At 38.3% G+C, this 15,023-nt stretch overlaps 1 protein-coding gene across 3 annotated transcripts in view; it reads left to right on the forward strand.

Annotated features, from left to right (window-relative positions):
- Nucleotides 1-14,277, forward strand: part of MANEA (mannosidase endo-alpha) — a 34,782-nt gene extending 20,505 nt beyond the window's left edge. For all 3 annotated transcript variants that reach the window (XM_025211668.1, XM_006030096.3, XM_006030097.3), the window contains exons 4-5: nucleotides 6,108-6,184; nucleotides 6,964-14,277. In XM_025211668.1, the coding sequence (XP_025067453.1) occupies nucleotides 6,108-6,184; nucleotides 6,964-7,600 (714 nt within the window). In that variant the 3' untranslated portion in view covers nucleotides 7,601-14,277. The remainder of the gene's footprint in view (nucleotides 1-6,107; nucleotides 6,185-6,963) is intronic.
- The last annotated feature ends 746 nt before the right edge of the window (nucleotides 14,278-15,023 follow it).

A 15,023-nucleotide genomic window follows, 5' to 3' on the forward strand; every position in this document is an offset into this window, starting at 1 on the left:
GAATCCAGCCCAAGTGACACACTGTCTCCCTGGACCTGTGTCTGGGGGCTGGAAGCAAAACACATTGGGAAGCCTGAGGACTCTGCTATGGCTTCACTCAGAAGGTAAACATACAGAAATTCAATCTCCCTGGAGAAACTCTCTTGGGAGCCATTTAACTCTGGTTGTTCCTGGGTGGTTGTTTTTTCTGGAGTGTCCAGTTTTGCTTTGGGAGAGAAATCCTGAATATCTGTACACTCATGGTTTCTACTGGGAGAGCAGTGACTGAATGCAGAAACTGAATGTCTGTACATGGCCTAGCATTATTGCAGCTTCCACATTGAGAAATGCTTGTTCAAAAATTAATTTACAGGTAGAGGTTTCTACCACTTTGTTAATTTGGCCATATTCCATATTGTGCAGTTTGTTTAGAGTAAATAAAATATGACTACCTTTTACAAGAAAAATGAAAACTGAGAATCCAGTACCTGTAAAGATGCATCCATTCAGGATTCTTTTTTATAAAAGTTGGATTCCCTTTCTCAAGGAAAATTAAAATTTTAACTTATAAAGGTCTTGGCTTATAAGATGAGGGGTAGTGGAAATGCACTGTGGATCTTAAAAATACTTGCATGCACATTTGAGATGCTTTCAGTGCTGGAAGTATGCTATATTTGTTGCAGAGGAATACCTCGGCCAATTTCATGTCTCACCTTCTAGGCTTGCAGAGTTTAAGTTGTCTTACAGTTTGGTATTAGTCGTTACCAGCCCACACCTGCTGGAAGTTATTCTCCTGGAGCAATTGTTGCTCAAGTGTCCTGCTTCAGATGATATCAGAGGTCAATCTGTATTCCACTTATTATGAGAATCCTTATCACTTTCATAGTCACATCTTGGCTTCAGAAAACATTCAAAATATTACAAATATTATATTCTAAAACAACAATCTTGAATTTAAAGTGTTTCTATCCTACAACAGAATCTGAAACATTGAGAATCTAAGTTTGATATAAAGATATAGGAGAGTTACCAGGGGAGAACTTAGATCATAATATGAATGTTGAGCCTTGTGACTATTTGTGTTTCACATCTTCTCATGAAACAACCTTAGTAGATACTGACATCATAGTATAGTAGAAGAAAGCATGGCAGAAACTCATCTCATGTCTCCTTAATAGATATGTTGTGGCTCACTCTTTTGAAGGGTTAAGGATGATCTACAAGCAGAAATGGATGTTCATTTATCCAAAGTAAAGCAGTTAGACTATTTTTACATTATTCACAATTATAATTTTACTATAAGTACTTAAGACTGAAATTATTTTAATCAGTAAATGCTGCACCTTTGAAAAAATATACTGATTAACAATTTTGTAACATAACATTCTAATACATTTCTGATAAATTCCGGATTTATATTTTCTGATTGATTTTTTGCTCCAAGTAGAATATGACACCAGTCCCATCTATGAGTCTACTTAATTAAAAGCTCCTCTTACCTGTTTATGAAGTTTGTTCTTATAAAGCCAGAGCCTGACTTAGCTCTAATTTCAATTAAGAATAATTGGGAAGGGAGGTTTATTGATAGTTTAACTCAGCCATTCTGACCTGGGGGTGCATATACCCCTAGGAGGTATGTGAAGCCTCATCAGGGGATATGTGAGATATATTTCATACATTGTCCAATACAGGTTGAAGGGCCTAAAAAAACATCTTAACAATTTGAAATTGCTGGGGTTTTACTGCTGTAAAATGTGCATGCGTAAGCCAGATATTCTACTTCTGCTCCATGCCTCAACCTCACACTGGAAACATTGCTCCTAGGGGGTACATGAAGTCTCACTCTGAGACCAAGGTGTATGTCGACTGAAAAAGGTTCAATACCTCTGGTTTAACTGCTGTTTATAAAGTTAGCTCCTGGGGTGCTTTGCTTGCTCCTTTTTAGTTACACTGCTGGTAACAGTTGTCTCCTGCCAGTGCTCTGGGAGAAAGATCACTCTTTTAAACCAAATTATAAAGCAGACCCAAACAGCTGGGATCTCTCCTCAAAAAGATATGGTGGGTCTTCACCCTGTCCATATCTATCACTGGTTTTAATTAATAATCACTAAAAAAACTGCTAAAGATATGCAAATAAAATGGTTTATTAAATTACAACAAACAACAAGTAAGCAAGCAACATATTTACACATCCATTCCTACAATGAACCTTACCGATACAACAATATAATATTTACTCAAGGAAACTTTGTTAGGCTCGTGTCCCTGCCTCTGGTCTCCCGAGCATGGTCTGCTCCTCAGGCTACTGCTCAGTAGGGCTTACCTTCCCCTCACAGACGAGGAGTAACCCACAACCAGGACAAGAGTGAGGGAGAAAAGGAATGGTTAATACTTACAATGGGAAGTAGAGGTCTGCTGATTTGTGATACACACACCTGGAGGGAAAGAAACCCGGGGGGCGAACCCTACCTACCTCCAGTGAAAGTTCACCACAATGGGGGAAGGAGATCGATGGAGCCTCACAGGTCACTGAAATCTAGCATGGCATGCCTCCGTGGTGCACCGGCCAAAGAAACCAGTCACTCTATCCTAACTCTCACTCCAGTTTCTCACCCTACCAACGCAACCACCAATTCCCTCACCAAACACCTTCCTTCAATCTCTCAGGGCCTCTCCACACCCCAAAAACTCACACAGACCTCTCAGTCAAGCTCTCAGTCCAGCCACGCCTCACAGTCTCACACACACTGACCTGTCAGTCAGAGCCCCCTTTTATATGGGTAGTGCAACCCATTCACTCAGGATGCGGGTGTGTGCATGGCACTCTGTTCCAGGGCTGCTGCAGGTAGCTGACATCACTGCAGAGAGTGGGTCAGGTAGCGGTCATCTGCTGATCTACTTAACAGAGTTCCATGATCCAGGCCTGAATTTGCTCTCAACACCAGCATAAGGTCAAGCAGCTCTTCCATTGTGGGTACTTCTTTTATCTTCTATATCCATATTCTCTGATTGCTAGGTTTCTTTTCTGTTGTTAATTTTTTCATTAGCCCAAGTATAATAGCTTCCTTAGCGAGTAAGTTTAAGTTTAAAACAGTTGTATTTTCCTTTTGTGCTATGTTCGTTAATCATAAAATCATAGAAAGTTTAGGGTTAGAAGCAACCTCAGGAGATCATCTAGTCCAACCCCGCTCCTCGCGCTGCCCGAGGAAAATGGTTAAAAATTTTTTTTTTTTAAGTTGCTGCTCTGGGCTCTGAAGCAGCCACAGCTCTCAGCATCCCAGCAGGCACTGAGAGTAGGGTGAGGAAAACACGGGCAGGGACACTCAGTGCCTGTGGCTGAGTTTGTTAAGCTTTGTGAAACTCTCTGCACCACCACAGACATGAGGGCAAGGTCAGCAGAACAGAAACAACATCCCTGCATTCTCTTTTTTCTCTCTCCCCCTCTTTTTTTCTCCTCGTTTGCTTTTTCTTACTCTCTTCTCTCTTCGTTTTTTCTTTTTCTCTCTCTCTCGCCTCTGTGGTGGGCAAATTGAGTTATGCTAAGCCCATAGTCTAGGCCTTCCTGAAACTAAGCAACAAAATTGAACAAAGTGCCTTCTGTGGCACTGGGAGATGTGAGTGCTGTGATTGGGCACTAGGCAAGCAAGGCACAACAGGTTCCCTATAAGGAATGTGCCTGGCACAGTGCCAGGGGATTGGTGCACCATATAAGGAATGCTTGGCACAGACCAGGGGATTACACAGTCCGAGGTCAGAAAGTTACAAAAGTAGTGGACAAACAAAGAGACAGTGTGTGTTTTGTGTTGCCACCCTGGGGAGACGGGAGCAACCTTGGAATTCTTGTTTGAACAGCAGGGATTCCAGAAACTAAGATCCCACACACCCAGTGGGGGACCCAAAGCCTGGTACACCCAAAGGTCGCTGCTGTAACATATAAGGAACCGCTTGCCATGTCGTATTATGGGGAAAAAAAACTTGTAATAAAGCTTAGGGGTTACTATTAAAGTTCACTTGATACCACATTGGACAAGTTGCTGTGTCAATCCTTGGAGGGCTCTGGCAAAAAGAATCCTAGTAGTAACACCCTATTTTCTCTCCCTTCTCTCTCCTCTCTTCTTTCTCTCTCTCTCTCACCTCACCTCCCATCCCCTCCCTTCTCCCTCTGTCTGATCACAACATGCTTAACAAAAAAAAATAAAAAATACACAACAACAAAGGTAGTACATGAAGTTTTATTTCTTGTCACCAGGATTAGAATTTTTAGAAAGCCTGGCATTTACTGTTTGGGGGGGGGACACAATTCTGATTTATTAACTATATTAATATGCAGTGCATCCTACCATGTACCCCGCACCCTGGTTTTGTTTTTCTGGCTTGCTGGCAGTCCGGCACTTTACAAGATAGACATTGCAGTTTTTTCGGGACTCTGGTCAAAAACATTGCCTACCCCTGATCTAGACCAAAGGTGCTCAGCCTGTAAGCTGAATCCAGCCTGTGAAGCAATGGCCTCTAGCCTGCAGATTGGAAGTTTTGCAGCAGGGGAGTGGTGTCAGTTTAATACTACTACCCTCTGGCTCTGCTAAATTCCTAACCCTTGTGCAGTGGGTTGGGGCCAAGCCCTGTTTCCTCCCTGTGTGGCTGGATTGGGAATGAGTTATGGCTCCTCCTGTGCAGCTGCCCCCGCTCTCCTCTGTGCAGCAAGGTGGGGCCCTGCGTGCCAGGTCTGGGTGCCAAATCAGGACTGCCAGCTGCAATTGAGTCTGCATTTGCATTGGGCATCACCCATCCAGCCCACTGGGCGAAAAGGTTGAGCCCCACTGTTCCTTATCATTCCCTTTTTTGGTTGAATCAAATAAAGTGTATTTTCCCCTCAACTGTTAAAGCAACTGAAGCAAAATTAAAAAGCTATCAAGCAATATGCCTTCAGTATCATTGCTATAATTTTTCTGTGTCTGTATACAGTGTTTGTTCAAAATACAGTGAATATCATCTTTAGTACTGTACTTTGTAAGTATTCTTGAAATATGAGCAAGCAAATGGTTATAATTAAAAAAGGATCGACACATCAATACATTCAAAATCAACATGGAAAAGAAACTACCTTCACTCTAAAGAGAAAGATACAAGGTTTAATATAGAATATACCAAGATGTTAACAGTAGTGTTTTAGTCACGTATGACTTTTTTTTCTCTTTGACTGAAGTTAAAAATGAAATAATAGGATAGCTGAGGGAAAATTAACAATCCTAGCAGTTAAGACTGTTTCTATTTTACTTGCTTTGTGACTGACAAAAATATTGTCTCACTGAAATGAAATTTGATATTGTTATAGTGAGTAGCTAAATATTGTTTTCATTAAAAGCATTGTAGCCTAAAAATTGCTTCTGAAAAACTAGCAGCAGTGATTAATGTAATATACTCTTCTCTTTAATTGGATAGTTCAAAACAATGGAGTTTTTACTTTGAAATGAGATGAGATTTTATAGCATAAAATATTTCATAAGCCCCAAGCTTGAAATTTGGAACAGTAGCAATACAATATATTAGATTTAGTCCTAAATGTTTATTGCCGTTGATGAGTCTATAAAATTCTAAATTAAAGCTAAAGCTCTCACATCCTGCATCTTAAAATCTAATTTGTTACTGAAAGCTCTCCTTGGAGAAATATTATCAACAACAACTAGAATGTATTGTTTAGAAATTGAATATAAACATTTTTCATCAGGTATAATCAGTTTTTGGCATGTAAACAGATAAACTTTGTTTATTTAACTAGCTTAGAATACCCTCTATTTTACACTTTTTTTTACTAACATTTTATTACTCACAATATCCTATGGATCAAGAAAGTAGTAATTTATATAATACTACTAATGGAGTAGGAATTTCATTTTTTTCCTGAATCATGTAGAATTGGTATAAATAACCTTGGTCCAAAAATGATGATTCCTACTTAGATTTTTTCCAGGTAAAATTGTCTTAAGTAAATTGCACAGCTAGCATAATGAAATTTGTTATAGTTTCTCCTTATGTAATGCTACTGATGTAATACTTGAGAGAGATACAAAACTGGATGCTTTATGATATTTCATAATATTTTCAAATATACGTTGCATTTTATCTTATAGGTCACTTTTCATATTGAGCCCTACAAAGATAGAGACGATCGCAGTATGTACAACAATGTCAAGTACATAATAGACAAGTAAGTAGTTTCTAAAATTTGGGGTTATCACAGACACAGTTTCATATAATATTTTGAAATTATAATGTAACTTGGGCTTCATATAATTTGATGTGAGAATACTGAAGAAAACTAAAGGAACTATTTTGTTCATAATGTAATGACAACTCAGAACAATAAGATCTATCATTTTTAGATCCATCCATTAATAAGATCCATCAAGTGTTAGGACAGGAATTATGCATAGGAATACAAATGACAACATCATTTAGTATTTATTATTATAACGCACTTCTTGACACCTCAAGCTGATGATTTTAACTATTTTCATTTAAAATTTGTGCCATTCATACATGGTTTTTCTTAAAGAATTGTCTAAGGTGACAGGTTGACAGCCAGAATTCTAAGGGCTGACCAATAATGCTTTAATCTAATCTAATCCAGCATGAGATTTGAAGAGCTACTAGTTATTTTGTTTATTTTTGTCACTTATAGTATCTTTCACATTGATGCAGTGAGTTGGTATGTTTTTCTTTGAGAGAAGCGTGATAGTTATTTGTAAGACTTGACACTAGATAAGTAATCTACAACATTAATTTATTAGCTCTTTGCAGTATTCAGTATGTACCCTTCTAGCATGTAGCAAGTCAAAAATAAGTGAATGGCCTTGTTGTCAAAACAAATGCATCTAGCTTTAAATTTCACCAAAAACCTTCAATCCTAAATCTGGCAAGGATTTTCTCCCAAATGGCATATTATTTATCAATATTTAATCATACTTTTACTTGCTTCCTTTATAGATATGGAGGACATCCAGCCTTTTACAGGCATAAGACCAGCACAGGCAGAACGCTTCCCATGTTTTATGTTTATGATTCTTACGTAACAATACCTGAAATATGGGCAAATCTGTTAACTGTTTCTGGATCACAAAGCATTCGCAGTACTCCATATGATGGATTGTTCATTGCACTTCTAGTAGAAGAAAAACATAAACATGAAATCCACAGAAGTGGTTTTGATGGAATTTATACATACTTTGCCACCAATGGCTTTTCTTATGGCTCGTCTCACCATAATTGGGCAAGTCTAAAATCCTTTTGTGACAGTAACAACTTAATGTTCGTTCCAAGTGTGGGACCAGGTTATGTAGATACCAGTATCCGACCATGGAACAACCACAACACCCGTAATCGTGTCAATGGGAAATATTATGAAACTGCTTATAATGCAGCCCTTTTGGTGCGACCAGAAATTATTTCCATCACCTCTTTTAATGAATGGCATGAAGGAACTCAAATTGAAAAAGCTATTCCCAAAAAGACTGGACAGGTAGTTTACCTGGATTATAAACCCCATAAACCAAATATTTATCTTGAACTCACTCTCAAGTGGTCTGAGAAATATAGAAAGGAAAAAGAACAGTGGCTCATGTGAACTGCTATGGTCCTTGTTTTTTAGTACAATGCATCTATCGTAGAGATGGAAATTACACTGGGAGTTCTAATTCAATCAATAAACGTGTGTGTGTCATCATGGATATACTCAAAGAAATTGTTTTAGCCTTTGAATGTAATATATGCACTATTATTGTACATTTATTAGACTTTGGGGGATTAAAAATAACAGTAAGGAGCAATATCGGCATTTTAGCCTTTAGGATATTGCAAATGGATATTTTGGGAAAAGCTAGATACTTTCTAATTCATAGTATGCACATAATGCTAGCAGAAGTCTGCCTAAAATAACACATAGGTGACTCAAGTAGAATAAGAAAATCTGGCATTCATTACCTTTTGCTGCTGTATAGTTGTGTTTTAGATGGCAGTGCTTTGATTACAGTTTTGTCATTAATTTCATGCAGGATAAATGCCTGCTGTGTAAAATGTAATATACCCTATCTGCCTTTTGTTCCCGATGCATATTCCCTTTAAACATTTAACTTTTCTGTGATTATAATACCCAAAACTGGTTTTTAAAGTTATGGTTTTTAAAGATTCTGGGTTCAGACATTCAGTGAAAGCTTATCAGTTTACCTCCAAATCAGTGTTATTTTGATTCTGATCCACAGTCATGTTGATAGTAAATGTCAACAAAAGTAATTGAAATTTTCAAACCAGATGAGGATTAACAAAAGAACAGTAATTAAAGATGCAAAGGAAAGAGGTATCAGAATAATGAATCACTGGGTGAGTGGGGGAGAATCAATCTTACCCAAGATTTTATTTCATTTTCACCAATGATAGATTTTTTGTTTTCTTACTGATTGCAGACTAAGAACTAATGTTTGGGTAAAGATTTAAATATTATAAGTCACATATTCAACAGATCATCTTTCAGAGAGTCTTTCTTTCCTTCATGATTTTAAGAGAACATAGCACACTAGCCATTAGAACAAATTTGTCTGTTGCCCTTTGAAATCTGACATTTCAACTTTTCAGACAGTTTGTTGCTTTTTTGCTGTACTTAAGACAGCGCTTAACAAATCATGTCTTAATTCGAGTTCCAGAAAAAAAATAAAGCAAAATTATTATTCTTATTTTATTTCACAGCCTCCTTAACTATAAATAAGTGCTTATGGCCAGGTCTATGTATAAATTTACTATGCCAGCCACAGCACCCTCAAACACATGGCATTACTGGAGACAAGCTGCCTCCTAAACTAGAAAGAGAGTAGCTGCATTTGTGTATCCAACAAGCTAATTGCCATTACTGAGTGACAGGAGTAGTTATCCTACCCTTATGCTAATTAACCCACCCACAGGGACAAACAGAAGCAGATTCACAGTTTCTGATTTGTGGATCAGCCAACCCATCATGCATACTTGAGGATGTTGGTGTCAAACTTGGTACACGTACCTGATAGACATGGCCTCATACTGGTTGAAAGCTGAGAATCTCAGCCTTCAAATTTCATGAGTCATTCAGTTGTAGTTCTTGTTATTTCTGAAATGCCAGACCTTGAGAGAGTCAGTCTGGGCTCATCTCTGTCTAATAATATAGGCCTGAATAAAAAAGTCTGCACCCTTGGACCAATAGAATTTGAATATTTGATCTTATGAGAACTTGTGGGTTCTCTAACAGCTACTTAACCTGTGGCATAATATATTTGGATTTTTGTTTGTTTGTTTGTTTTGCTCATATTAGGCCCTGTTCCTGAACTGTGGTTAATATGGGGAAACTGTTATGCCTATAAAGTCTCATTGACTTTACTGCATCTATGAAAACCCCTATTAATCTATCCATGAAATCAGAAGGCAGGATTGTGAAACCTTATGGTTAGAAAAGGCTACATTTTTTTTTCTAAAATGTATGTTTAAATTTAATCTCAAGTGAACATTTCTGCTAATGGTTGTTAGTGACCACCTGATCTGAAAAAGGAAGGGTGGTTTTAAAACTTTTTCAACAGCTCTCAATAGGCTAAAAACAGCTTTTATCACCTTAACCATTCAAAGATTCTGTTTTTGTTTAAATGAAGCTTTTGAGTGCTGAAATGCTCTAATTGTTTCATAGATCCAGGATCACAACCTAAATTTTATTTGTTAAAATGGCTTTGTTGTTAAACACCAAACATTAGAGGGATGGAAATGCCAGTTTATTTTAAACAGAAGTAAATTCTTCGCTATCACAAAGAACATACAAGTTCAGATTCACAGCTATAGCCAAGGACCATCAGGAGCAATTTAGAGAAGGAGTTGCAAAGGAACCAATTTTATGACTCTCAACTGCAGTTAGTTTTGCTCTAGTTGTAGTCCATTGATGTAGCTTAGGAGTTGCCTCACAATTTTTCTAAGCTACACTAGCTGGCCCACAGCATTGTTCTGTGGTCTCTGGCTCACAGCATTGTTCTGTAACCCAGAGGATTATGGGAGCAGTGATATGCACTGACCATGTAATACTTTACATGAGTTAGACCCCTATATTAGAGGCTTAAAAACCATACGTCTTAAGTGGCACCATAGGCAACATTTTGGTCTTACTAGTCCAATGTATAGTCTTACTATTCAGTGGACTGGTGCAAAGTTTGTCCTGTGCATTAGACCCATAGCACCAGGTGAAGAGTATTGCATAAAATTGGGACAGATTCTCCATTGTCCTGCATGTTGTATAGACTCCTACAGTTAGATCCACAAGACTCAAAGGTGCTGACAGACATACAGCTCCCCATTCTAACTCACAGCACTTCATGGAAAGAGCTGAGTTAGAGCAATCCCCCCCCGACCCATCAGACATTTGCTGTTGGATGGGGGAGAGAATCAAGCTCCACTTTGGAACCAATCCAGGAGGAGCTGCCTGCCTGCAGGCTCTCTCCCCTAGTGTGTCCCATCCTGTTTCCCCAATCCCCTCCCTCCTCCCCCCCAGTTTCAGTGCTGTCTACAGGATGGGAGTGGGGAGGAGGGAGCTCTGGGCTAGGGTTTACCCATCCTGAGCTAGAGGAGGGGGGAGGGACAGGTGGATTGGAGCCCCCCACCTTGGCGAGGGGAAGAAGGGGGTGCTCCAATACACTTACGCCCCCCTACAGTTCAAGCTGGGCAAACCCCAGCTAGAAGCTTACATGAAGGTTAATTTATTGTGCAATTGGGCACTTTTAAAGTGCTTTGTAGCGGTGTACTTCTGTGAAGGGGCCTATCACACGACAAATGTCACTTCTGTCAGTACCCTAAATGCCTATACTTCACCCAAGTCCAAAATCTTCAAAACATCTGCTCAGCTATCATAATATCCCAGTGGCACGTACAGTCTGTTAGTACCAAAGTGTTTGATTATTTTTCCTTAATTAACCTAAAGTTCTGCATAGGCCTAGAAGTGCCTCAGTTTTGGCCATGCAGAGCAGCTCACAAGTTGTTTGCTTGCGTTACCTAAAGGGGTTGATATGGTACATGTGCTCAGAATATACTGAACAATTCAGGCTATGCCTGAAACATAAGTGTAACAGGGTTTACACCCCATTCTAGTGCTACTAGAGCAGAATAATTAGCACATACCATTTCCTGCTGTAAATGCTTATACAGAGTGCAGGACTCAAAGAATCTGGCCCAGGGAATGCTTACCAAAACTTCTTGGATTCTGTTCTTCCTTCAGTGTACATCTGTCACAGTGTACAATGTGTATTTGCATATGCAGTGAATGCAGTAGCACTTGTCCTTGTTTTATTGAGAAACTAAATGTAAAATGTGGCTTTAGTACCATCAATGTGCTTGAGAATGCATATTTTGTTTGATAGTTTACAGTGCATTTTCAGTATTGTTTGTTTCTTTAAAATGATATTTTCTGGGTCATTTCTGCTTTCATACTACATTCCTAAGGAGTTTCAAATGATTTTTGCTGAATAACAGTATCCATAAAGGGTAATTTTAATTTACAGGTAGATAAACTGAGATACATATGGTTAAATGATGGTGGGATATGTTCTAGAACATTAAGAGCACTTATTGGGCCGTACCACTCTATATTAACCACTTTACTAAGGAAACATAGTTATGCACTTTTTAGTATCAATCTCTTTACTAAGTACACCTTTCTAATTATGTTTTTTTTTATACTCTTAATTTTTTGGTTATGTATTTACAAACCTGAGGAAACTAAATTGTTTTCTCATTTACAGCTCTCAATGACTGAAGAGATGCTTTAGCTTCTTCTGATGTAAGCTAGGGAAGTTTTGAACCACTAGTATTTCCTCTGCAGTTGGAGGTTTTGAATGTAGGAAGTCCCTTTACCTTCCCCACTTAGGTATTCTTTTTAATCCTTTCCCCACCTCTACTTTCCTTTATTGCTTCTTCGAGCTTTCTCAGAGCCAGATTCTTAGCTGTCTGCTTTCCTTGCAGAGTCTTTCCTTATCCTATTTGATTATGTGGAGTTGATTATGGCAGCCTTTGAAATTATTGTTACCCTATAGCACAATGAAGTTATTGTTCTGAGTGGAAAAAAAATGCTAATATTGACTCTGCAGTGGAACCACATTATTTTAAAGACTCATATAAAAGCACTAATGGCCACATTTTAAGATATTTAACTATCTAATGATATAGATAGATGCTTAATGAGATTTTCAGAGTACCTTAGGTGCTAATGAGTCGATAGAAGATGGGTACCTAAGAAATTCTGAAAATCCCATTGGGCACTTACCTAATCTGTCCGTGAATGTACAGGGTGGGCAGAAAGCAAACAGAGAGTATTACTGCATGAAAGCAGTTATCAGAAAAGCCTCAAATGGTCTTGGAAAGATACTCAAGTATCTCTTAAGTTCTTAAGTTATTAAGAAATACTATCATTTGGGCAATGTTCAACCAGAAGTTAGAACCTGGACTAAATCTGTGACTGCTGGAAGGTATGATAAGGGTTAGATCACCCTACACTTGCTCTGTTTTTTATAGTATTGCTCTAAAGCAGAGGTGGGCAAAGTCCAGCCCACAGCAGACTCCATTTCCTAGCAGCCCCTGCTCATGTCATTGAGGCTGCTTTCCATGGAGACCCCAGCAATAGCGGGGCTGTGACAGTGCGGTGTCAGAGTTCCCAGCAGCACTGGCAGGGTGTGTGGCTGGGCAGGGAGCTGCTCCGGGGCTGGGATTTTGCATGGTCCAGGGCGGTGACAGCATGGTTCGGAGCTGGGGCAGAACTGCTATCTGCTGCCCACATGCCGGCTCTGGATCACACTCACTGCCGCTAGATCCTGGCCCCAGAGCAGCTCCCTGCCCAGCTGTGCAGCCTTGCCAGTGCTGCTGGGGTCAGTCTCCATGGAAATCCTGGCCCCGTGCTGTCACAGCCCTGCCACTGCTCGGGTCTCCATGGAAACCAGCCAAAATGGCAGGGGCTGCTGGGAAATGGAGACCAGCCACTAGTTTGCCTACCCCTACTTTAAAGCATCTGCCATTTTTGTATGGTCAGGAACAAGGTACTGAGCTAGATGGACCTTTGATCTGATCCAGCATAGCAGTTCTTTTATGTTCTTGAATCTTAAATGTGATCGAAGGGAGTACCTTAGTTTTTTGTTTGCTTGTTTTGTTGTGGGGTTTGTTTAGTTTTTTGTGAATTTTTCTCTGTTAATAAATTTGAATTTTGGACCTTCTTTCCGAATATATTGCAATGATCATCATTAAAATATTTATAATTCTTACTTGCAGGTAATGGACCTTACCATGCTGTATAGGTTAATATTAATTAGAAAGAAATAAAACATGAAGATTTTTAATGTAAACTTTGCATATTATATCTCTGCTCACATAAAAATGCTTTAAATCACTTATGACATATAGCTGAGGGCTTATTCCTGGAAAAAAACAAGATGTGGGAAAGTACTCACTGAAACCATACAGCAGTGTTTTTGCAGCCAGAGAGTTCACTTTTAAATTAAATGCTATGTAGGCTTTGTTATCTCACATGTATATTTTTGTCCTGTTTAAGTAGCTTCATCTACTTTTATAGGTTAGGTTGGAATTGAAGCTTAATCCCTCTTCTGTAATCTGAAGAAATTTGCCTTAATATGTCATGTAATTGTGGGCGTTTCTTAGACATATTAAAAAAGCTATGCTACTTCTGCCATGGAAGAGCAGGTGTGCACATACCGTTACACTTTTATGACTTGCTCTAGTCCTCTTCTAAATGCAGTTTCTTACTGGGATTCATCTACTTTATTGTTATAGTTCATTGGTCTTGCAATATCTTATCTCACAACTGGATTTGGACCGGAAGGGGTCTGAGTGCATCTTTCATCGTGAGATTCTGTATGCATGGGGTACTGATAAAACATTTTTGTAGCATTTTGCATGGGTTTTTCATGTTTATTTATAAAGTGTTTTACAGGTAAACTGTATTTAGAGATGTATTGCAAGAAATAAAGATAAATTTTAACTTACTTTTCTTTTCAAATGCACAAAGAAAATATAATGGTGTTTTGTTTTGCAAAATTTATGGGTTCACTTAATAAAAGAGAAATAGACTTTTTGATACAAAGACCTGAGGACTAAACATACCACTTAAACTAAGGTAAACTCTTGGGCGACCTGTTACAGTATCTAAAAGTGTTAGCTCTAGCTCTGTGTCTTTTAAGGAAGTTCTGGATCTATATTAATCTAATCTGTTTTAACCTTAATCCATATTAAACAGTGCTGTAAACAGTTTGAACGTTTTATCCCATTTTGTGAAACTTCTTGAAATATTGTCACAATCTATTTCTTCTGTTGATAGTAAATCTTTGTATGTGTTTTTAAACTGGGTTTATTTCTTAGCTTTCTTAGATAATTGCAATACAACCTATTTGTTGTGCATTATTTTGTGAGAAAATGTGATCATCTCCATGTTTTGTAAGCAAAGCAGATGCTTATGGCTCATTTTTTACAAAATTCATAGTTATTGTGTTGTTAAGAATGAACAGTATTTTGTGTACATTAGTCAGGCCTATATAAGGTGTACTTTTATACGCTTTTAATTTCTGACCTAGCTGTTGTAGAGATTTTACTTGTATAGCTTAATTCTTTCACCCCTTGTCAAAGTACCACTTAATGTAAGAAATGTGAAATGCCACATGGTCTATGGCAAATACTTATTTCATTACATGATATTTCCAGTTACAAAAGAAAGTCATTACATAAATATTGAATGCTTTCATGAACAATAATTGTGCCAAAATGTTATGATTCTTCCAGTAGTGTGAGATAAAATAGCAGTCTCTGGACAGTAGCCATTTTAGAAACTAAATTCTCTGTCCAATATTGCCTTAGAATTGAATTGTCTTTTGACATATTGGTTTATCCTAGGAGCTGTTTGCTGCTCTGATTTGTACATAAAGAAGCTTAGTTCACCATTTTTTTTTTGTTCAACCTCCATATGCCAGTCATTTTTTTTTAAATTGAGCCAGTACAAT

Source organism: Alligator sinensis, unplaced genomic scaffold (genome assembly GCF_000455745.1).
Source record: "Alligator sinensis unplaced genomic scaffold, ASM45574v1 scaffold341_2, whole genome shotgun sequence".
Lineage (NCBI taxonomy): Eukaryota > Metazoa > Chordata > Crocodylia > Alligatoridae > Alligator > Alligator sinensis.